Source organism: Aspergillus homomorphus (genome assembly GCF_003184865.1).
Source record: "Aspergillus homomorphus CBS 101889 unplaced genomic scaffold BO97scaffold_5, whole genome shotgun sequence".
Lineage (NCBI taxonomy): Eukaryota > Fungi > Ascomycota > Eurotiomycetes > Eurotiales > Aspergillaceae > Aspergillus > Aspergillus homomorphus.
Genome location: NW_020291891.1, coordinates 662,458 through 684,568, shown reverse-complemented (window position 1 = coordinate 684,568; position 22,111 = coordinate 662,458). Strand labels below are relative to the sequence as shown.

General features: G+C 52.8%; 8 protein-coding genes across 8 annotated transcripts; 4 read left to right on the top strand and 4 right to left on the bottom strand.

The window, feature by feature from the left end:
• Positions 1–97: 97 nt before the first annotated feature.
• Positions 98–1,044, top strand: BO97DRAFT_403513 (translation machinery-associated protein 7). The gene is made up of 4 exons (XM_025694756.1): positions 98–302; positions 363–522; positions 584–673; positions 756–1,044. Exons 2-4 carry the CDS (start codon positions 501–503, stop codon positions 848–850), a joined length of 207 nt encoding a protein of 68 aa, XP_025554687.1. The 5' UTR covers positions 98–302; positions 363–500; the 3' UTR covers positions 851–1,044.
• Positions 1,045–1,374: 330 nt separating this feature from the next.
• BO97DRAFT_432094 (uncharacterized protein) lies at positions 1,375–3,126 on the bottom strand (the record flags this gene model as incomplete). Its single annotated transcript, XM_025697518.1, has 2 exons — positions 1,375–2,902; positions 2,957–3,126. 2 exons carry the CDS (start codon positions 3,124–3,126, stop codon positions 1,375–1,377), a joined length of 1,698 nt encoding a protein of 565 aa, XP_025554686.1.
• Positions 3,127–4,259: 1,133 nt separating this feature from the next.
• Positions 4,260–5,375, top strand: BO97DRAFT_403511 (cytochrome b5-like heme/steroid binding domain-containing protein). The gene is made up of 4 exons (XM_025694755.1): positions 4,260–4,349; positions 4,409–4,436; positions 4,527–4,764; positions 4,833–5,375. Exons 1-4 carry the CDS (start codon positions 4,337–4,339, stop codon positions 5,058–5,060), a joined length of 507 nt encoding a protein of 168 aa, XP_025554685.1. The 5' UTR covers positions 4,260–4,336; the 3' UTR covers positions 5,061–5,375.
• On the bottom strand, positions 5,372–7,758 carry ish1 (double-strand break repair enhancer MSC1). Its single transcript, XM_025694754.1, has 5 exons — positions 7,471–7,758; positions 7,268–7,400; positions 7,162–7,212; positions 6,960–7,107; positions 5,372–6,905 (listed from the first exon to the last, which is right to left on the bottom strand). The coding sequence occupies exons 2-5, from the start codon at positions 7,350–7,352 to the stop codon at positions 5,570–5,572; spliced, it is 1,620 nt and encodes a 539-aa protein (XP_025554684.1). The 5' UTR covers positions 7,353–7,400; positions 7,471–7,758; the 3' UTR covers positions 5,372–5,569.
• A 19-nt stretch (positions 7,759–7,777) lies between these two features.
• BO97DRAFT_384792 (PQ-loop repeat-containing protein) lies at positions 7,778–9,498 on the top strand. Its single transcript, XM_025693438.1, has 3 exons — positions 7,778–8,320; positions 8,384–8,641; positions 8,706–9,498. The coding sequence occupies exons 1-3, from the start codon at positions 8,253–8,255 to the stop codon at positions 9,304–9,306; spliced, it is 927 nt and encodes a 308-aa protein (XP_025554683.1). The 5' UTR covers positions 7,778–8,252; the 3' UTR covers positions 9,307–9,498.
• Positions 9,499–9,933: 435 nt separating this feature from the next.
• Positions 9,934–11,129, bottom strand: BO97DRAFT_363197 (nuclear transport factor 2 family protein). Its single transcript, XM_025692489.1, has 6 exons — positions 11,016–11,129; positions 10,823–10,840; positions 10,670–10,734; positions 10,533–10,604; positions 10,337–10,438; positions 9,934–10,250 (listed from the first exon to the last, which is right to left on the bottom strand). Exons 1-6 carry the CDS (start codon positions 11,020–11,022, stop codon positions 10,137–10,139), a joined length of 378 nt encoding a protein of 125 aa, XP_025554682.1. The 5' UTR covers positions 11,023–11,129; the 3' UTR covers positions 9,934–10,136.
• Positions 11,130–11,319: 190 nt separating this feature from the next.
• BO97DRAFT_403506 (SURP domain-containing protein) lies at positions 11,320–13,029 on the bottom strand. Its single transcript, XM_025694753.1, has one exon. The coding sequence runs from the start codon at positions 12,975–12,977 to the stop codon at positions 11,340–11,342; it is 1,638 nt and encodes a 545-aa protein (XP_025554681.1). The 5' UTR covers positions 12,978–13,029; the 3' UTR covers positions 11,320–11,339.
• A 1,013-nt stretch (positions 13,030–14,042) lies between these two features.
• Positions 14,043–21,770, top strand: BO97DRAFT_432088 (uncharacterized protein; the record flags this gene model as incomplete). The annotated part of the gene is made up of 5 exons (XM_025697517.1): positions 14,043–14,155; positions 14,213–15,130; position 16,725; positions 19,836–21,462; positions 21,523–21,770. The coding sequence occupies 5 exons, from the start codon at positions 14,043–14,045 to the stop codon at positions 21,768–21,770; spliced, it is 2,907 nt and encodes a 968-aa protein (XP_025554680.1).
• Between the last annotated feature and the right edge of the window lie 341 nt (positions 21,771–22,111).

The window sequence follows — 22,111 nt, the reverse complement described above, 5'->3', positions numbered from 1 at the left end:
TTAGCCAAGAATGGTTTGGACGACGCGTCAAGGTGGGAGGATATATTGAGAAAGTCCAACCAGCTGATGATGCCACGGCCCTTTTGCCAACTTAAGCAAGCATAGGACAGTGTGCGGGTTTATGGGAGATTTACGGGCGCTCGCACACTCTCTGTCTCTGTCTCTGTGTTCAGTTCCAGAGGCAGATCATGCGTATAACAGAGTCTCGAATGTCGATAAGAAAGCTGAGTGATGGAAGCGAATGGGGTTGGCAACAGAGATGAGGAGAGAACGCATTGCTGGGGAAATTACGAGTAGGTGAGGTGAGCTGGTTGTCTGAGCGGTGACGGACGGTCGGAGATTTAGCGTCTAACCAGATCCAGCCTAGCAGCTCCCCGCGGGACAATCGCTGATAAGACACGATTTTTGCGCCTCCATTTCCCCTCTTCTCCCCTTTGCGCAACACGCTCTTACTTCCAAACTACTCTTCTACACAACCCTCAAGCAACCTCTATCGCACAATGGGTGGCCAAAGCAGAGAAGGTATGCGCAGAATCCAGTGTCTCAGCCTCGGTATTAGTCCCTAACTCGCCTCTTTGTCTAGGTGGCAAGGTCAAGCCTCTCAAGGCGGCCAAGAAGGCACAGAAGGATCTTGATGAGGATGATCTCGCTTTCAAGGAGAAGCAGAGAGCCGGTACGTTCAATATAATCTTCTGGTCGCAACTGGGTCTACACTGGCGAACATATCACTGATCGCCTGTTCTTTACACATACAGACGCCAAGGCCAAGAAGGAGCTGATGGACAAGGCCAAGGGCAAGGGCCCCCTGAACACCGGCTCCCAGGGTATCAAGAAGTCGGGCAAGAAATAAACCCACCTTCGGAACAGCGAGATCAGTCATTATGATATACCACGAGCCATGACCCACAAGCGCAGAATGGTGGAGTCGCTTGGCATTGAGCGCTATTCTATTTGAGCACCTTTACTTGATGCATCCATTTACAACGCTGAGCGCACACTTAATCCACTGATAGTATTTCCTCATAAAGACCTCGAAGCGTGGCCTAGTTCCTTGAAACCATGCGAACGCAAAAGTGCCTCCGGCTTCGAGAGTCGCGTCCCCCAACAAGCAAACAGGGTATCATTGCGCACTGCAGAGGCTCAAACAAAGACCATCTACCAAGCTTTGCCAGAACAAACGACGTAGAAGTAGATCCGCTGTATGCTGTCTAAATGGCAAACGCAACGCTGAAAGGCATAATGCAACCAACAAACCTAGCCCATCGACATATCCGTAAAAGTAGTTAGTTAAAGAAATAAGATTAAGAGGGGCCAATGCGCTGTTGTCGCGAGCGAATTAGGATGCAAGGCGAAGAAGAATGTTGCGATCGACCTTCAACTGGTCACGCGACTGACCCAGAGACCGGAGCCTCCGCTACAGCCATCGAGCTCATCACGCTTTTTCCAGGCTTTCAGTAGTTTCACACCAATCTCATGTTCTTCCCGTTTGATCTCCGCGAGTTCGTTCTCGAGACTGGCGACCGTTTTCTTCACCTCATCCCTGGCAGCCATGTCGTAGGCGACGGAGCTCGGCTGAATCGCTTGCGTCAACTCGTAGATGATCGTGTTAATATTTGCCTTGCGGCGTGCAAGGGTTTCTTTGCGGGCTTCTAGCGCATCTATTCGGTTCTGGGTCTGTTGCTGTGGAGTGATGGCAGGGGCATCTTTGACCGCTTCCGCCTCCACGGCAGCTTGGGAAGGCGTGGGCTTTCTTGTAGGCTTCTTCCCAGGAGCAACTGTGCTCGGTACCGGTCGGCTTCGGGACATGATGGAAGGCTGATATTCCGTGGACACAGAAGCAGTGTCAGTGATAGTATCGATGCTATTGCGCTTGCTCCCTATTGAGCTGCCTGTTTCTGTAGGTTCGTAAGTGGTTGCGCTGAAGCGGCTTGTGGGCTCATCAGCCAGGTCGTGGGTTGTCAACTTGAGATCCATCAACGAGGATTCCCAGTCCGGTTCTGGTTCTGGAAGCTCGACCCGAGGTGGTGGGCGGTTGCTGCTACGGACAGTCGGAGTGATTGCCTCGGGTGTCCTGGTACGGGGATTGTTCCTGGTAGTGATATGGTGTCTGTCGGGTGGCCGATTATCCCCGGCTGTGATTGTCGTTACCACAGTAGGGACAATACCGCAAGCCGCTAAGTTAGAGGCTGAGCCATTGCGCGCTTTCATTTGATCGTAGGTGCGGATAGTGTTCGCTCTGGGTCGTTCCTGAATAGGATTCACTATCGGCGATCGTCCACTCGGTCCCTTCCAAGGCTCGCGGATGCGTGGCTCTGACGGGGGCTTTCGGGCACTTTCCTTGCCCCATTCACGAAGGATAGACCCCTGGGATGACGGAGGAGTCGCTGAAATGTCCGTGCGTAATGAAACATTGCCCGAGGTCCGCTGTCCGAACCCGCCGGAGTTGCTGGACGTCGAGCCCCTCGAAAAGTTGTCCCGCCTAGTCGCGTGGTCTTTAAAGGACGGGTTTGCCGCGGGATAATAATAGGCTGGGTGGGCACCAATCTTGCGCACTGGCAAATGACTGGTAAACCTAGAATTCTCTTTCTTCCCCATGGGGTCGCTACCAGGATCCTGCCTGGATTCGTCCTCTATGGGAGAGACGCGGGAGCTGCCGCGACTAAGCGGTGGGCGACTTAGGGAAAAGGGTGAGTCGGGAGGGGAGATTTCCACGCTTTCAGGCCGACTGTCATTGTTATCATACAGACCGGTCTCTAGCGGCAGATCTGTTAAGCTGACTGAGCGGTGGTCAAAGAGATCGTCTGATGCAATGCTGGGGGCGACGCTGGGGGCGTTGGATGAAGACGCGACCCTGCGACTTGAGTATGGGTGCTGCGCAGGAAACAGCGAGTCCGCTTGGTTGCTAGAAGGTGTTAGCAAGCAAAGTATACTTCGAGGCAGGAGACGCGACAACAACTCGACCACTTTTACTTGCCTAGGAGGAGTCAGGGAGCGAGTGTCACTGCCCTGAGTGCCTGGAGCGCGAGACCAGGACTGATAGACACTATCGTTCAGAGTCTTGTCGATCAAGGTGGGATTCCCAATGACCGGCTTTCGCGATCGATGGAAGCCCATTTTCCCCCACATCTTGGCTATCGACCCTCCGGACGGATGCTATAGTTCGGTATTTGGCCAGTTCAATTGGCAGGTGTCAACGTTGTCAGATTGGACGTTTTGGGTCGATGTTTGATGAGCGAGGGCCACTGTGAGCCAACGACGGAGCTGGAAATTATTCAAGACAGAGGAAAAAAGCAAAGATCGAGATAGTAAGGTGAGTATGAGTAAGTGGGACAGTTGAGTAAGATGGAATAAGCAATGTGATCCAAGTTCAGGCAAGTTCGGGTTTATGTGATGCGACAGACGTGCCGGCACGTCATTCAAGAAGTGACCAGTCCACCACGGTTGAAAGAGAAGACAATGGACGATAAAGAGAGATTGATAGGCATATGATTCGATCTTGAAGAATAGAGAGCGGGCGACCAGGCACTAGAATTAATCAAAGAGATTACAAGAAAGAGGGACAAGGTGAAGGAGGACCTTCAAAGCGGGTGAAAGAATGGAGAGGAAGAAAACGACGAGCAGCCGAAGCAACACAACACACAGACAGACAAAACAGCTTTAGAGCTGGCGGAGGTCACACTGGCTGCCCCTCTTGGATTGACATGCTAGCCAGGCCGGCTTGTCTGGGCAGTCGACTGTTAGAGAAGCTAAGAATATCCGGCGAACTAGTGGACTGACAGCAGAGCAAATTGGCAAAGCCGCGAGGGTGACTGTTTCAGAATAATTTGGTTTAATTATAGGAGCTCATTCAGCCTGGGGTCGAGACTCGAGCGCATTCCGGACTCCGTCACAATCTTAGGAATGCGGATCGCTGCAATAGACTGCGTGCCACCGATGCTTTGCAGAAAGCACGCTTAATGGTCTTGTGCAGACGAATCATTTAGTCGAACACCATCCGTTGTGAATTCGAATACAAGCCCATCCTGGATGATCATGAATCCCAGAAACGATGAACGATGTAAACCATCGAACCTGAATCATCCCAGGCGGCGCGATCCAACGGAACCGAATCGCGCATCCGCACCACCGCTTTTTGTCTCCTCCAATCAAGATAGACTATTCTGGCTGAGGTCTCCGCACACTAATTTATGTCTTTGATTGGCCACCTCAGCCATCAACTGCCGTCATACACCGGGCGGCCGACCGACAGTCATCCATCTATTACCTTACCTGCCATCACCATCCCAGCTCAAACAATTATCTATCTACCTCTCCACGCAACCACCGCACCTTCAAGATGTCCACCACAGGTAACCGCCCTTATCCACCAACAAATCTCTACCTCTTATCACTAACCCACTCAAAACAGACGGGTCAACTCCCCCACCCGCCGAAGTGTGCGTACCTCCAGACAGGAATCCATCCAGCTGAGCTCCCCAAGCTGACACCCACCACCAAAACGCACACCCCAACTAACAAAAAAGTAGAATGACCATCGCGTCCCCAATCAACCTCATCCTCCTGACGCTCTTCATCATCCTCGTCTACCTTCAACTCCGACCCAAGGCGCCCGTCTCGCTCCCTAAAGCGCCCCCACCCGTCGTCTTCCGCACCTTCACGCCGACCACCCTCCTGCCCTACAACGGCACAGGCGATCAGCCCGTCTACCTCGCTGTGCGTGGGCGAGTCTTCGACGTGACCCCCGGCCGGAACTTCTACGGACCGGTAATGTGCCCCCCCAAAAAAAACCCCCACAAAACATCCTATCTAACTTGGCGATGCGTGGATTACAGGGCGGACCTTACGAGAACTTCGCCGGCCGCGACGCGTCCCGCGGTCTGGCGTGCCAGAGCTTCGATGAGGAGATGCTGACCAAGGATCTGAAGGGTCCGTTGGATACGCTGGAGGATCTGGATGGGGAGCAGTTGGAGAACCTGCAGTCGTGGGAGGAGCGGTTCACGGAGAAGTATTTGGTTGTGGGGAAGCTGGTGGCTGAAGGGGAGGAGGGGGCTGATGCTTAGGGTTTTGCTTCGGAAGGGGTCAGGGCTTATTTGTGAGAGGGGGGATGAGAGAGGGTGTGAGTGAGGAGATGAGGTGGCTTTTTTTCTGATTGATGCAAGATTGTTCTGATGATGAAGTAGGGTTAAATTCGTTTTGGGTGAAGATAGGTTAATATGGTGGACTCGTGGTCTTGAAAATGCAGGTTTGGACAAAAAGGCATACGGCAGGTACCTCGATAGCCGGATGAGATATGATATTATGGCCGTTTGAAATTGTCTTCAAGCCAGTGGACTTTGGTTGGACTCTACTCCAGCATAACATTTTCATATCAGTCCATTATTACTTTAGTAAGAAGTATCGATACATTGATTACTTATCATAAGAACAGCGTGAAGTTGAAAACGGAAATAATTTCGAGACTATTCTGCCAGCCCATAACTATTACGTTAAGTCATAAAATCATGTCCCACCAGCACCGCTTTACCCCCATTCCTTTGCAACCCACATACACTAAAAGATAGATCACGCTTTACAACTCCTTGCGCAGGCTCGCAGAGGCCTCAGCACCCTTGGTCTTCACATTGTCGGCGGCCTTGAAGCCTTGCGTCTTAGCCTGGTCCTTCGCGACCTCAGAAGCCTTCTCAGCAGCTTCCTGGCCGTGAGCTCTGCCGCTGGCGGCGCCGATCTTGACCTGATCCCAAACCCACTGAGAAAGGTCCTGGAGCTTGGCGAAGATGGTGCCCTGAGGGCTGGAGGTACCGTATCTGAAGTACTCGGCGTTGCGGCGGGCCGCGGCTCTGAGTTCGTTGATGCTGGAGCCCTGGTAGACGGGAATGCCATACGAGTCAAGGTACGCCTTAAGGTCGGAGTGAGACCAGGTGTCGAAGGCAGAGCCCTTGGCAGCGTCGGTGGCCTGAGCCATGTAGGATGTAGCAGAAGCCAGCTGGTCACCACCAGCCTGGGAGGCCTGGGCGTAGGTGTCCTGAGCCTGCTTGACAAGCTCATCACGGGTGATATCGGCCTGGTGGGCTGCCTTGGCATTCATAGAAGCCAAATACTTCTTCAAGTGCTCGGTATCCCAGGTGTCGAAAGTCCAGGCGCTCCAGCCAGTGGCGGCCTTGTGGGCGTTCAGGCGAACTTGTGCCAAAAGCTCATCGCGCTTGCCATTCTGGGGAACGGGAACGCCGCGGGCGTCAAGGTAAGCCTTGAGGCGGGATTCGGACCAGGATTCAACAAGAGAGTCAAAGGCCTCCTGACCCTTGTACTGCGCAGCATCGGTGGCACGGGCGTATTCATTACCAGCCTTGGTGGTGGCAGCGCCGATGACTTCGGTAGCAGTGGAGGAGAGGCTTGCAGATGCGGTAGCGGCAGCAGTCGAGGCCTGGCTCACCAGAGAGGCACGGTGCTTTCTCGCCAAAGCGATAAGCTCGTTGCGCTTGGAGCCCTGGGGAACCTTGACACCGTGCTCGTCGAGGAACTTCTTCAGCTCAGAGTCCGACCAGGCGCTGAACAAGGCTTCGCTCAAGGTAGCCTGTGCCTTGTCTGCAGACGCAGAGGCGGAAGCAGCAATGGACTTAGCCTGGAGGCCAGCCAGTCTAGCATTGCGTCGAACAGTAGCGATAAGCTTGTCACGGGTCGAGGGCTGGGGCACAGGCCAGCCACGCTCGTCCAACCACTCCTTCAAGTCAGACTCAGACCACTGCGCATACACCCAGTTACCGGGGTAAGAGACAGCTTCACCAAGCTTCTGGGCGACGGATTCGTAGTTCTCGCGAACGGCCTTGAGAAGAGTATCACGCTTGCGTGGCTGAGGAGCAGGAATACCATGACGATCAAGGAAGGCCTTGAGCTGGGAGTCCGACCATCTGCATATCTGTTAGTATCACAACCAAGAACGGAATATGATGACGCTGACGTACGTGTCAAAAAGCCATTCCTTGGCGTTGTGCCAGTGCTCCGGAGACTGTTCCACGGTATGGCCCAGAGGCTTCTGAACCTTAGCTTCCCAGTTTGTCTTCACCAAGCTCTCGAGATCCTTGCGATCGGCAGGAGAGGGATACGGAATGTCTGAAAGATTTGTGAGTGATTGACCTCAGCGAAAAGTGAAGAGGAGCCACGTACCATGGTCGGAAAGCCATCTTTCCAGCTCAGTTTCGTGCCATTTGTTGTATACTACCAAAGTGTATTAGCGACTGGAGGATTCAAGGGATGCGACTTGCGAACATACCGGCCTTGCTGAACCAGCTAGATGCACCGACAGCCTCAGCGGTTGCCAGTACAAAGACTAGGCAAAAAGCCAAATGAAGCTTCATTATGGCTCAGTCGTGGATGTGTTTTGAGATTATAGTAGCCGGATCAGTCTTATCGGGGAAGGTTTGAGGTTAGCTTATCGCTCCCTCTTCGATTCTTCAGCTTGTTTGAATAGCTTACTGTCGTTAATGATATTGGTTGCTTGTGTGAAAGAGAATTGAAGGAATTAAGGGCCAGGGGTGAGGATAAATTTATTGTTGCGAGAGAAAGAATGAGCTGTGGATTGGAATCAGGGAGGCGGCGCTGAGATGATCGCCGAGTGACGTAGTGATGTGGTTGCTGGAGCTGCTCGTCAGTCCACGACTGGCGTCATCGATGGATGGGTGGCCCATGGTCTCTGCGTCTGGGCGCTGGTCGGCTGTGGCTCGCTGGCGTTTCTTTTGTCTGTGTCAGCAATGACCTGTGAATGATATAGTTTAGTTGCCAATGAATACATGTGTAACTTGGCTATTTTGACATCCCAATGCAAGGCACATGATCTTCCCACTAGCTGTTTGGGGACACCCAGCAGACCTTACCGTTTTGGGTCAGAATGCGGAGACGATAAGGAAAGCAAGCATTGATGCCAGGTGAGTGATGGCGATTATCTATCTTCATCTTCTCCTCGCCGCTGTTCCCTCACTCCCTCTCCCTTTGGAGTCCTGCATCGGTGACAAGTCATTAATCTCGCACCTTCTTGCCTGTCAACATTGTCCAATCACGACCCGGTGAGCTGGATCGCAGAATGTTGTTTTAGAATCCAATAATCTGATTGACATCCGACCCGCGCTCTCAGCCCCTATGCCCCAGATTTATAGACCGCCGATTGCTCTTGAGCCCCATCATTCTTGTCTAGCATCTTGCATGTCGACAGCCTCTTCCTCAATACACAGACGATCCCAGTTTCGTCAACTCTCAACAAGATGGATTCACTAAATCTCCAGTGCGGGCAACTGGATTCGCCTGACTACAAGAACTTCATTCTCTCCATGTACGTACATTCTCCCAGCATGGCCCAAACCAAAAACACTCAAACTAATCCCTAGTCATCAAGTCTCATCGTCTTCGGCATCCTCCTCTCCTACCTCCCCCAGCACATACGCATCATCTCCTTGAAATCCTCCTTCGGCATATCGCCCTACTTTGTCCTCCTAGGCACAACCTCCGGTTCGTCCGCCCTGGCCAATGTCGTTTCCCAACAACAAAGCCTCCACGACATGTCATGCTGCAAGCACATTAGCGGACTAGGCTGCTTCTCCGCCATGCTAGGAATCCTCCAAGTTGGAACCCAATGCCTCTGCTTTTTCCTAATGTAAGCAATGAACGGCCCTCTTGACCCAACCCAACGACAACAACTAATCCCACACAACAAACAGCCTCTTCCTCTTCGTCCTCTTCTTCCCCCGGAATCACCATCACAACCACCGCCCCAACACTCCGACTTACCGCACCGCCCTAATCGTCGCGGGGATCTGCATCCTTCACGCCCTCGTCATGCTCATCACCACCCTTACCGTCGGCCTCCACCGGCCCGAAGCCCTCCAATCCTGGTCCAACTTCTGCGGCGTGCTGGCGGCCCTCCTCGCCTCGATCCAGTACTTCCCACAGATCTACACGACGGTGCGCCTCCGCTGCGTCGGCAGCCTCAGCATCCCGATGATGTGCATCCAGACGCCCGGGAGCCTAGTCTGGGCGGGCAGTCTGGCGGCGCGGCTGGGCCGAGACGGATGGAGTACGTGGGGGGTGTTGATCGTGACGGCGTGCTTGCAGGGGACGTTGCTGGCCCTGGGCGTGTGGTTCGAGTATCTAGGTCCCGAGAAGGGACACGGCCATGACGAGGATAGCGACGTCAAGAATACCTCCACGGCGACCGGGGCTCCGTCGGGCCGCGGCGGAGAAGCAGCAGCAGCAACCGAAGAAGAAGAGGGCCACGAGCGGGACCACCCCTCTGAGGAGACGCCGCTTCTTGGGGGATAGATCCCTGTACCCCGTTTGCCTTGGATAAATCTATACCCAGTTTATTCCGTAGGAGACACATAATCCCGACTTGGGTTTCTTGCTCAGGGATCCTTGCGTTGCGTTGTTGATCTAGGCCGCCTCTTTCGGAAAATATATTGTGTATACACCTTGAGATTAACTGTCCTGAGCACTGATATTTAGACAACAAGACAATCGTACTACTCCCGCTGCTAGTGCAGCGTTTTTGGAATTTGTGATCGCTCCTTCTCCCAAGGGAGTCCCTGTGGTCATTCTCAATACCTGTCTAGGATAATCGAAGTAACGTACTCAACCACGCAGTAGCCGGACACTAAAACACAAGACGCGGCTCAATATAGCGTGCCGTCGCCCCCTGGGACAGGATCGATGATGCACAAATACACCCAGCCTAGCCCATCACGCGAACATCAAACACAACCAAGCAAGAAAAACATGTCCTAGAAGAAATTTGAAGCTCCTTGACCAGGAGACAAACGCGGGTTTATAGTCCCAAACACAGCACCCGCAAATCCAAGATTCAGGTGGATTGAACTGTACATGTCAAACCGAGACATAAAAGCACCACCTTCCCTCCGTACATATATATCTTCAATCATAATTGAGGTTGGTTTTTAGATTTGAATTTCATTGACTTCGTTTCAAGCTTCAAAAAGAGAAGAAAAAGAAAAAGGGATTATCTGCCGACTCATGACCAGAGTCTCTCTAATTAAGACATTCCCATTCGCAAGCCGCAGGACGGCCCCCTCCTTTCCTTTCCCTCCAGACTCTCCGGTATCTAAACAGTGATGATGATGATGTGGGAAACCCGTTTATGCGTTGTAGATCAGACGGAAGATGTCGTTCTGGACGTAGTAGCTGCCGGCGCCGTCGGGGCAGAGGTTGAAGCTCTGAGTGTAGTTCATGGGGTTCTGCTCCTCGTCGACCTGTTTTTCAGTGGATTTGGGTTAGTTTTGGTGGTTCGGGTTGGACGGTCCCTTTACTAGGGCTGAAAAGAAAGGGGTGACCATACCAGAAGAGCACCGGTGACCATGACAAGGATGCTACCCTCTTTGCTGGAGGGCTGGGCGTCGAGGGTGGAGACCTTGTGCACGACCTTCTGGAAGGGGAGGCTCTGCAGAACGAAAACGAATCACATCGCATGTGTTAGTCACTCCGGCCTATCTTGATCGACGCTTCGCGGAAGGTACTGGCTCGGGAAGACTCACGGTCAGCTTCTCGACGATACTGGCGACACCGATCGTGGAGCTGGTCTCGAAGGTGAGCATAGACTGATCACGCTGTGGATGGAAAAGTATCCATTAGTCGGCTTGGATCTGGTCAATAGGATTCGTGTGCGACATACGTAGAGACCGGCCAGGGATGCGCGGTCGGCGTCGAAAGTGTTGTAGTAAAACTGGACGAATTGCTCTGTTGGGCCGCAGTTAGACCGTGAATTCATCGGTTGCGTCGCAGTCGCAGAGGGACTATGAATATAGGCAGAATGATTGTCACATACGGGCAATGTTTTGGAAGTCTGAAGATTGGTTGGCATCACGTTAGTCTCTTTCCTGGTACTTTAGGTGCAGATTGGCAGGCGTATATGGAGGGGGTCTCCCGACAGAGCCTCAGGGAGGGGCAGCAAAACAGTAAACAGGAGAAGAGGGATAATGCAGTGCTGATAAGCGGCAGAAACGGAGTGAACTACTTACCGGCCATTTTGACGGTTGGGGAGTCTGCAAAGACGATAGAGACGGATAGAAGTAGAAATCTGGCTGGGAAACGATAATGGGGGGTTGAACCGAGGGGAAGAGACGAGGTTAACGAGGTTGATATCAACACCGAAAGTCTTTCCGTCGCGAGGGGGTTGTGGGGCAAGCCGGCGCGGGCTTTTGCCCCCCTTACCCGTTTGGGATGTTGCTGCCTTAGCCGTGGAACCTTTTTTTCAGGCCGCCATCCCGGCTTCGACCTACAATGACTGTCTGTCTGTAATCATGTTTACTGATGGTAAATCGTCTCGCTGTTGAACGCTATAATCACTCTGAGTCCGAGTCTGCAAACATGTCCTCTGCTTTAGGCCGTGGCTTGCGTACTGGAGGCGGAGGTCCCGATTGGGCCGGTTGCTTGTTCAGCTCATTCTCATTCTCAGGGGGCTCTTCCTCCAAGGGTTCACCATCCGATACCTCCAGGTCACTGTCCTCCATTGGCTCACCGTCGATATCACTCATGGATACCCCGTCCAAAGTCTCTGCCCCGGTACTGCCATGTTTGTCCTGATCGATATCCATGCGATCCGGTTCGGCGGCCGCAGCCCGACTGGGATCGAACTTTCCAGAAGCCGAATCCTCGTCGACGGTCTTCCAGCGGTTTTTGTTCTTGGAGAACGCGCTGGCCACCCGTTCGGCCTCAGCCTTCTCTCTCTCTTCCTGTAGCTCTTCTTCCGTGAGAGGCGGCTTCTCGAAGATCTGGAAGAAATGCTCCTGGCTCGACTGCGGAAACACGCACCAGCCTTCCCATAGGTTCAGTAAAGAGCCAACGCTGCGCTTCCACTTTTCAGCCTTCAACCGGCCCCAGGCCAGGTCTTTCTCGAGTCTGCCAAGATGCTCGAAGGCCTTCTGCGTCTTCAGTGCCGATTCAAAAAGCTGTCGGTATCGCCAAGCATGGCGCACGCCACTCGTAGCAGATGACGAGAGTATGTCGGACACGAGATACAGACCAACTAACTTGGCAGACGAGGTGTCCAGGATCTTTGAGGTTGTCCGCCCCTCCTCGACCGCGTTGTCGTTGCCCGACTCTCCGAATTGCTCTTTGCGGGCCAGCCCTTGTTCTGCTTCGCGGTCCGGATTGGCCCCCGTGAAAGCATATGGTTTGATGATATTCGACACAATCATCTCCACGACCTCTTCAGCCCCTGCCCCGGCATGTTCAATAGCAAAGGCAGTCACCCGGGCAACATCTCCCTTTCGTAGCTTGGCGTGAGTGGTCGGAAGTCGTGCCAGCAGATGGGTCAATTTGGCCTTTTGCAGAGGGTTCATGTACCCCAACCCTTCGTTACCAGCGCTTAGTCCTTCCGCTGGCGGCGCTCCGCCAACGACACGTCTCTCATCTTCGTAATCCGACATCTCCTCGTCCGAAGAATCGTAGTCTTCGTCTGTCACGAACTCATCCATCTGGGTAGTATATTCGAATTTGATATGAGCCTCGGGCGGGACCCACTGGGCGCCTCCCTCAAATATGAGAGATGAGCTCTGGGGTTGAGATCGTCCCCGTCGGCCACCAGCAGGTCGGCTGTTGGTCAAAACCTCCCACAACTTCCACCGATAGTACACACCGCCAGCGCTTCGTGCGTTCCAAATCCAAGCCCATTTCTCATCTCTCTGGACCTCCGGTCTACTCATCAATAACGCCTCAAACTCCGGACCATAGCTTAGTAAATTCTCCAACGTCTTGTGTATAAGTCGCAGCTGCTTGAGGTCTGACGGCGCTTTCACCTCGACCTGCGTCGCCGGGCCACTTCGCCCGAATGCAGGGCTATACGAACTCGGCGGCGCAAAGCCACCGCGGTGCATCCCAGGGGGTGGGGCCCGATTCAAGCGTCCTGGAATGTCCGGCTGGACAGTCTTGGCCCCGAACGGGAGGGAGCTTGTCGAAGACTGGCTAACAGTCACGGGCATCGTTGAGCCAATCGCCGCGGAGGACAGATGCCTCGATATTGACAGATAGTAACCCCAGCCCAGATACTTGTTCTGGAGCGCGCTCACGGTGCTATCGATATCCGAGGCGGCGGATTCATTGGCCAGCGTCACGATGGCAGCGATGGATTTGCGATCGGTCGGGGGTTGCTGTTGGCCCGTCGAGCGCAGGACCTTAACATTATCCACCGTCAGGAGCGACGGAATGATCGACTTGATGACCGACGGCGACGTTCCGGGGGGTAACGAAGCCAGGTACAGCGTGGGTTTGGCCGCCGCTCGCTCCGCCTCCTTCGCATCGGCCGCCGCCTCGTCCTCATCGTCGGATGTGCGGAACGCAGACGCGGCAACCGATGTCGGGACGGAGCCGGTGTTGTCGAAGCCCAGTATCCCCTGCGCGGTGTCTCGGTTTCGGTGCGGTGGTGGGAAGCCTTCGTGGGTGCGCTTCCGCGGCGGAGGGGGCCCCAGAGTGCCAGGGCCGCTCAGGCGCGGTCCGGAGCTGGTGAAGTGCCGTCTGCCAGGGCCGCCTCCAAATCCTGGGTTTTGGTTCTTGTGTGGAAAACGGTTCAGTCGTCCGTCGGCAGAGGGCCGGTCGGACCCGTGCGAGTCATCCTCGAATGACTTGACGAAGTCCTCGTAGACAGCAGCAGTTTCGGCTTGCTCGCGGGCTCGTTTGGCTTCGGCTTCGGCTTTCTGGCGTTCGAAGAGCGATTTCTTGGGGATTGCCGACAATTTGGCTGAGATATCGGGGAAGCCTTTGGGTTTGGAGTCGTCCGACATCGTGACGAAGCTGCGGTTGCAGCAGGGTTCCTTTTTGCGGAGACCACGGAAGTTGGGACAGACATTGAAGCGAGGCGCGGAGTTACTTAGTAGCTGCGGGTGGAAGCTGATCGGAGCGGAGGCGGGAGATGAATTTGATGCCTCAGGCAGAAGTCTAGCTGTGGTATGGGGCCCGTCACTCAATCCTCAACCAAGCATCATTCCTAAATCTATCCTGCGATTTTCTCTTTCAACGCTCGTGGCACCGTACAACTCGGCTTGATTAAAATGGCGGCGGCTCAGGTACAAACTTTACTTCGCTTTCTGTCGCAGGATGCCAAAGTACCACTTGCGTCCGCGATGGGTAAAGTCATGGAGCTTCAGAAGGCGGACCTCACAACGTATGAATTGCTGAGATGCTACGAAAGCACAGGACTTTCCGTCTAATTATATCATAGTCCCGAGCAGATCTCTAAGCAAGATCTGAAAGTTCTTCAGGATATCTTCAAGGACGACAAGGTGGCGAAACAAGTCATGAACGCCGCAAAGAGGGTGTCTAAAAAGCGAGGCGCATCGGCTGGAGACGTCGAAGCTCCCCCAAAGAGAACGAAAAGTTCTCGTATGGAAGTATCCAACACCCCGTTTGACACAGAGCGTGCGCTTGCCCTGCCTAGCTCTACCGCTACGGAAGAGGAGCTATCGGGGATTGTCCTTCTCACAAACCGAGCGCCACTAGTGCTTGCATTTGCTGTTGGTGTGCTACGATATACAATGCCCGAGCAGCCCATTTCTAGCAGACTTAGCCTTGCCCAAGCTGTGGTCAGTGCTAACAGTCGCTCAAAGGCCGTTAGCCTGGGCATTGAAAATGGGCCCCCGGCTGAAGTTGAAGGATGGGGAGAGGGTCAGCCGGTGGTGAAGGTTCTGGGGAGAGAGGTGAAAGTGCTGAAGCGATGGGACTATGATTCAAGGGAGGGTCAACCGCCAACTGAAGGCACACAGCCGGACGCGGAGGCCTCTGCCATATCTGACGATGTGTTAGGGCAGATTTCCCAGGACGGATCAGACAGAGTACCACCACTCTGGGGGATTGACACGGAGGCCATGCGGAAAGCTCAAAGCTCGGATCAGGTAGTGAGAACAAACAAGCCTTTACCTATCTTCACCCCTGACTCGGCACGAGCATACCTGTTCAAGGCATTCACCAGAGCTCTTGATGAAGACGGATCCACTGGCAGTACAGCCAAAAGAAAAGCATCACAAGTCGAGGCGGAAAAGGAGGACTGTCTCGCGCATCTCATACACACTATTGACATTGTCTGCAAGTCCTGGGCTTCCAGCCTCGATAGAGACGAGTTAGACAGACGTGCATGGGCCTGGTATTTGCGTGCCCGGCCAGCAGTCCAGAGTGGAACAGGAGGTTGGGGGCAGAAGGGGCCAGTCAGATTATCTGAGATTCTAGCTCTGAAAAGGCAGCCGTGTTCGTAGGTGCAGATTTGACTGAGTCTGGGATTGTGACGAGATGCATCGCGTCAGAATGGATGGAGCAGTGATCGATCTAGTGCAGCGGAAGGCCTTGATCATTGTACCACTACATAGCATAATTGAAATCTTATTTCGCTCTTCCACTGTGTACGAGTACTTGGAAGTATCGGGTTTGCATGACGTTGATGGGAATCTTTGTTATCGCGCGAGCCCGAGCGTTCTGGTCTGGGCCAAGCGCGATAGATGACAGGACAGCCCCACCCCCTCGTTTCAGCGCTTCCTGGAGAAAGTCTTGTCTCTACTGAGACGAGCCTGCCATAGTCGGCCGCCATCGTCAGTGGCCCGTACATTGATAAAGGAATAATGTTCTTTCGCGAACCAGGTTATTCCGCACGCAAGGGTGGCCGGCTTGTTGAAGTGCTATACGGACATGTATTAACGGTCGGGTGTTATTACTCCGGTGGCAACTGGCTTTGCTCGCCGGATTATTTCTTTGCTGGTCGCGCATTGCCATTTTTGTGGTCTATCACATTGCAGAATCGTCATGGGTGAAAGAAATTTGACTCATTAGTGATTACTGAGAGGATGAGGGAAGAGACTGACCAGGCCGGGGCCTAGAATGACTTGCTTGCGCAAGAGAGTCCGCCAGTCGAATGGTCCGGCTCCAGTGTGATGCGAAAGCCACTGTTTTGTTTTTTTGATCAGCGAATCTCAGATGGAGAGTTCCGGGAAAATCCGGTGGCTCAGAAGAAAGAAATCACGATTCTGCAGCCAAGGACAGCGCGAGTGGCATCTGAGTTCGGAGCCAATTCGGAGTCCGGGGGCAGATTGTTCTAGAATGGGCCGTTCGTGAAGGGGCAGCCCTATGTCCAATCCACAACTAAAACCAGTAGCCTGAACACCACCTGCCAGGCTGGGCAATCTGAAAGAGCTGCAAAATCACGGTGTTTGATACTAACTAAAAGATGATACGATGTCGGGATCATCTTCTTATCATGAATTGCATTTTCATTCGCCGCACCCGACGACCGTAGTCAATTCTCCAGGCAATTGGTTCTAAACTTGCCACCTACACTGCAAGGTTGGAAGCCCATCCCCACGGCCGTCCAAGATTCTTGAAAAGGATATCTGGGATCTAGACCTAAGTCAAATGTAAGCTGGTAGCAGGCACAAACTGCGGAGATGAATCGCAACAATTAATTCTGGTGGATCGCCACGTTATCGCGCCGCTGTCTAGCCCCAGTCAGAATTGTCTGGTCCAGTCGAAGCCCTGAACAATTCTGGGTCTATACTTTTCTCCATATAATTGTACCAGAGTCAGGCTCATGGTTATTGTCAAGTCTCTTGGTCTGATTTGAGCGCACATCAACACTGGCCAAGCCTTGCCCAAAATCTCCACCCACGATCCACTACTTCTGTGTATCCTTGGTGCACTTTGACAATGTCATAAGAACGGCCAGTCTGATAGATGGACTACTGTTTACATAGTGTATGTCTAGCTGGACACTTGATCGATTGGCCGATCACTCTTGTTTCCAAGATCCCGCTTAGTGAGCAATTTGCTTGCATTAACTAGCCACAGCGGTGGTCTCGGGGGTCTATCGATCTATAGATGATCTCCACGGTAGTTAATGTCCTCGATACCAATGAGATGATAGATAACATAGGACGATCTGCACTGATAGTATCTGGGACAGACCGAGGGTGTGATATAACATATCCCTGTCTTAGCAAGCAGAGCATATAGAATGTCGCTGCACATCTCTTGCTATTGAAGCAGGCTCCAAACAAACAAAGATAGACTGGAGTACCACACTCGCAAGGTCGTCGCTACCAGCGCTCTCTCACTGAATGGAACGCCTTCTTGCACACAGCTCTAATTCAGATGCTTAAGGGTATCGTCGATGGGACGCCGTGAACTATGCAAAGTTTTCTGACCTTCTCGAACAAATAAGAGGCGTGCGCATCCGACTGAACAGCACAAGCTCTAACAAAGGACCAGACTCTTGAGCTCGTGCCTCAGGAAATGCGGGGTGCCTTTTTCCTTGGCTTGGAAGATATTGGAGTATTGCTTACATCCAAGTATCTTTCAAGCGGGTTGTTAAATCCCACATTGTCTCTGCATGTGGGGTCAGAAGAGCCTCGAACATGTCAGCAGTCATAGTAACATCATGTTTGGAGACTTAGATTAGATAGTAAACCCCAATTGTTTCTACCCTATCTGCATGACAGTGATGTCTTGAATAATGCTTCTAGAAGACTTGAGTTACTTATGATTGTTCCTATCAAGTAAAACATTATTAAGACCCAGTGGTTTCGAAAATTGACAACCCTTTCTTGGTTCTTTTTTCACCTCTCCTTTTCAAAAAAGGTACCTGTACATGTAGAGAGTGGTTCCTGGCTGAGGATTAGCCCTGGGTCGTTCCCAAATCCTTCAACCACACCCGAAGAGACCCCGTGCATGGTAGCGAGTCACCACCCACAAGTTACATCCCTAAGCCGGGGAACGCCAGAGCCACGTGCGGAAGAGGTCAATCAATCAGTCAGGAGATCAAATTCGAGCCCTGTAGGGAGGAGATGTTTTCAGGTCAAGCATGCAAACGGACAGGGCCAGCAATCGGTCCTCATGCCGGTGATATAATGGCCGGTCGGTTTTACCCAGCCCTGGTGAGGGTCATGATGCAATGTGCGCTGATCATAGCATTGCATGCCAATCAAGGGTTCACGCCCGCGGTTCCGAATTCGGTCGGATAGAGTTTTCGGTGCCAGGTACTACAGGCACTACACTACCTTTCGAACTAATCGGCTACGGCACTTCTTGCGGTTCCACCTCGAATGATCCCTAGTTGCTGGAAAGTGGAAAGCCTGAACCTGCTTGCCTCTGTTGGTAAAGGTGGGAGAGCCTTTTTGCCCCCCATCGAGAACCAGTGATTGATGGTTTGGTTGGGCTTTTATCTCTTCCCACCTTACCCTTTCTGTCCTTGACCACCCCCTGTCCCACATGGAGGTCGTCCGAGTCAGGGCGATTGTTGCCCAAAAAGGATGATGGACAGATTTCTCACTTCCCTGGCATGACATTTCAACTGGGCCGTTTTCGGGAAGAGAAAAGTCTACGGGGTGGGAGGATAGAATCTTTATCCGTTAAAAAGTCGGTTCAGTGGAAGTTGAACTGGCTGTCAGTTGGTTTGGCAAAGCGCCTCTGACGACACTGGGGGTAGAGATGTTTCACATCGGTCGACTCGATAATGTCAAGTTGTCAAGGACTTCCAGAAGGATGCATCGGCCATCGAAATTGAACAGAGCGGATCGAGGTGTCTTAGTTCGGATAATCAATCACTCTAGTGCGAGACTGCGAGTGGCTCTGTGGACTGTGGTAGAGTGGCACTGGTAGATACTACCTAGATAGTGCGCGACGCAGGCAGGTTCTCCGTCCGTTCTGTACCTTACTTAAGAGTTGCCCACGTGATTTCAAGACGGAGAAAGTCCTGGGCTGTTAGTCTTTAACAGGCAAAAGTAGCATCTAGCAGACTTTAGTAGCGGTGGCGAGGCGCAGCAGCCCTGAGTAAACAGGAGACATCCCCAATCATACAATAATAGAACAAACATCATCCGAAACAAGAATAGCAGTTTCGTCGTAACCACAAGCAGGTCTACTGTAGATAGTGCGAGGGTCTCTATTCTGTTCATAATCTGGAGAGTATCACGGATAGGTCCATTCACAGAAATCCCAACTTTTGCAGCCAGGACTAAACCCGACCAAGACCGACTTGGGACTGGCTTGACTAGGCCTCCACCCACTTTTTTGCCCTCAGCTCTCTCTTTTTGTTCGTTCCCAGTCAGTCACTGGATTCACTGCCAGACTTTCAACTCAGTTTCGCCCGGAAGGAAACGGCGCTAGTCCCAGTCGGGAGCGGTCCTTTTCTTCCTGAGTCCTCAGGCAGTCTCACCTCATCGCCCGCTCCATCCGTCTCTTCACCTAACAATTCTCTCTCCCTCCCCCTTCTCCTCTTCAAACGGCTAGGAGTGATTCCCTCCCTCTCATTCATTCAACCTCCACTCTCACCACCACTACCACCACCACCACCTCTTACTCCCCCTCCTCCCTCATCCGGTCTATTTCGCTATTATCCTCATTTCTTCTTAACCCTCTCTACACTCTCTTGGACGTCCTTCCATCCCGTCATCATTCTTTCGCCGACCGTTCGCTCCCTTCTCCCTCCCCCGTCACTCTTTCCGGCGCCTTCCATTCTCCCGGTTCTCAGTCAACTCGGGTGACTGACCCCAAAGTCTTCCTGACATTGACCAAATCAGATAGGTAGCCCGACAGGGCTGTCCAACGCCATGTCTGGGCGTCTATCATCCGACCACTCTCGCTCTTTCTCCCAATCCTCTCAACGATCCACCCCACGCTTTAGCCCGGTGAACGAAGACTCGATGCATCGTCGCTCAACTTCGGCTCGCTCCTCCAACCCCAATGTTTTCGCCGATGAATACTCACTCGAACCTATTGACTCCGAACAATTTGGTTTCACTCAACGACGTCCATCCACTTCCTCCACGAATTCCTCCAACACCCTACGCGGATCATTGCCTCAACAGCAACAATCGCAGCAGAAAACCTACAACACCATCCCTATCGATGCGGATTTGACAGAAGACCCTTTTGGAGATGAGGCTCGAGTGTCGTTCGATGAGACTCCCCACCGATCAAGTCTTCCTCCGAAGGGGGTAGATTTCACCAATCGCGATTCAGTCGCGTCTACCGCCCCCTCCACCACAGCTCGTAGTCAAAGCGTCTCGTCACGCTCTTCGATCCCCGTTCGGGCCATGAGTCCTTACACTGGGGCAACGGGTCCTAGCCATCCGTATGCGATGTACCCGCAGGTCGGTGTTAGTCGTTCCCCGAGTGTAGCGACCGCATCAACTCTACGACCCGTGGACCAACCGTTGGAAGATGCTAGTGGGCCGCAACACCCGTACGCGATGTACACGCAAAATGTGGTCCCTGAGGAGGGTATGGACAGCACGATGGACAACGCTATGATGGAAACTCCCATGATGGACAATTCTATGGTACCCCTTGGTTTTCCCGGCCACAATCAAGCCTACCAGCGACCGCCCGGTCGGGCAGATGATGACGTAGGGGATCTCATCGGCCCTGACGGGCATACTGAACAGCTGCCGCCTTACTCCCGCTATCCTGAGAACGCTGTTCCCAAGGTAGAGGGAACATTTGCGTCCGTTAATGATGCTGGCATCACGTCGGACGAGACCCTCCACAATGAGCATGCGGGTCCGCCCATGTCGGAGGTCGCTGCAACTAATGTACCTGTGGAAGAGCCAAACCGAATGAGCGCACGAAGTAATTCCCAGTCCGAGGAGCCCCCGGTAACCGGCATCATGGCGTTTGAAGAAAAGTTGAAGAGGAAAGGCAAAAAGAAGGCTTGCTGTGGGCTACCCATTTGGACTATTGTTTTGGTGGGCGTGGTGATGCTTGTTGGAGGGTGCATCGGAGGTGTCATTGGAGGCGTGCTTGGCGCAAAGAAGGCTGCGGATCAGGAACACAAACAACCAAAGGGCCCGCGCATTGTCACGTCGACTGTTACCCCCAAGATGGATGCGACTCCGATCACTTCGACTCCGGTCAATCTACTACCGCTTCCTACTGGCCAATACGTCATTCCAGCTTCTCCCAAGAATCAGTCCAAGTTCTGCGTGGCAGAGTCAGACTACCGAGTTTCATGGTCATGCATGAATTCGGGAGATATCCCTGTGGCCGTTCAAGACTCCGAGGGCTACCGCTCAATCACATTCGAGGACACTACCTATTCTTCGAGTCTAAGCTATGGAGCACAAGCACCAGTCCTTTCGAACCCTACGCAGAACCTGTCGATGGCATATGATCTGAACGATGCCAGTTTCGGACCTGCTTTGCACTTTTGGACCCTCTTCGACAAACTGGTCGTGGTGCCCCAAGACTCGTTCCCAACGCACGCGTCATCGAAACGCTCACTGTCAGAGGATGAATTGTTGGCTACCATGCTTGTTCGCAAGGATGTTGCCAAGGCAGGAGATAAGCCGTGGTTCTGCTGGTGGAACAGCACCATTATCGAATTCTTCTTATACGTCAATGAAACCACCAAGGACGCTCAGTATAGTGCGACCGCCAGTTCCGCAAGCTACGCTCAAGCCACAGCAGGTAGCTCAGGCTCCAACACAGGGTCGAGTTCAGGATCCAATTCGGGCTCAAGTTCGAATACAATCTCGAACGTCAAGCGGGATGCAGTATCTGATTATCCCCGTCGGATCAAGATGGAGGAGAAACGAGAGTACCCAGGTGCCCCTAGTCCTTATTGTCAACAGATGCAAGTCCTTGATGACGGATCAATCGGTCCGATATCTCAAGAGATTGTCCAGATTAAAGAATTAGAGCCCACGCCCACAACCACAATCCAAGTCACCGGCACAACGCAAACATATACAGCGAAGGCCGAGTATCAGAGCGTCTGCTACTGCGTGTCATTGACTGATTGAGGTGGCCGATATGGCGTCTTGGCGCTGCCAGCTTATGATGAGGCTCTTGTTCTTCAGCGGGACGGAAGGCGTTGGCGTTAACTAAAATTGAGGGAGCAAATTCCTTCCAGCTCTTCACGTGCATACGAATGTTTGATTAGTCTCTCGAGGTCAACCCGCCTCATTTTCACCTTGGGTATGACGGATGTTCCGACACTTTATTTCATGGGCGTGCATATTATGTATTCCAGCTGGGCGCCATTAGTCCCGGTGGTGATTAGTTCCACTTCTTAATGCGGTTACTCGATCATCATCCGCTTTTGCATCATGGTTACTATTCTCAGGTCTGTTTGTTTTTGGGC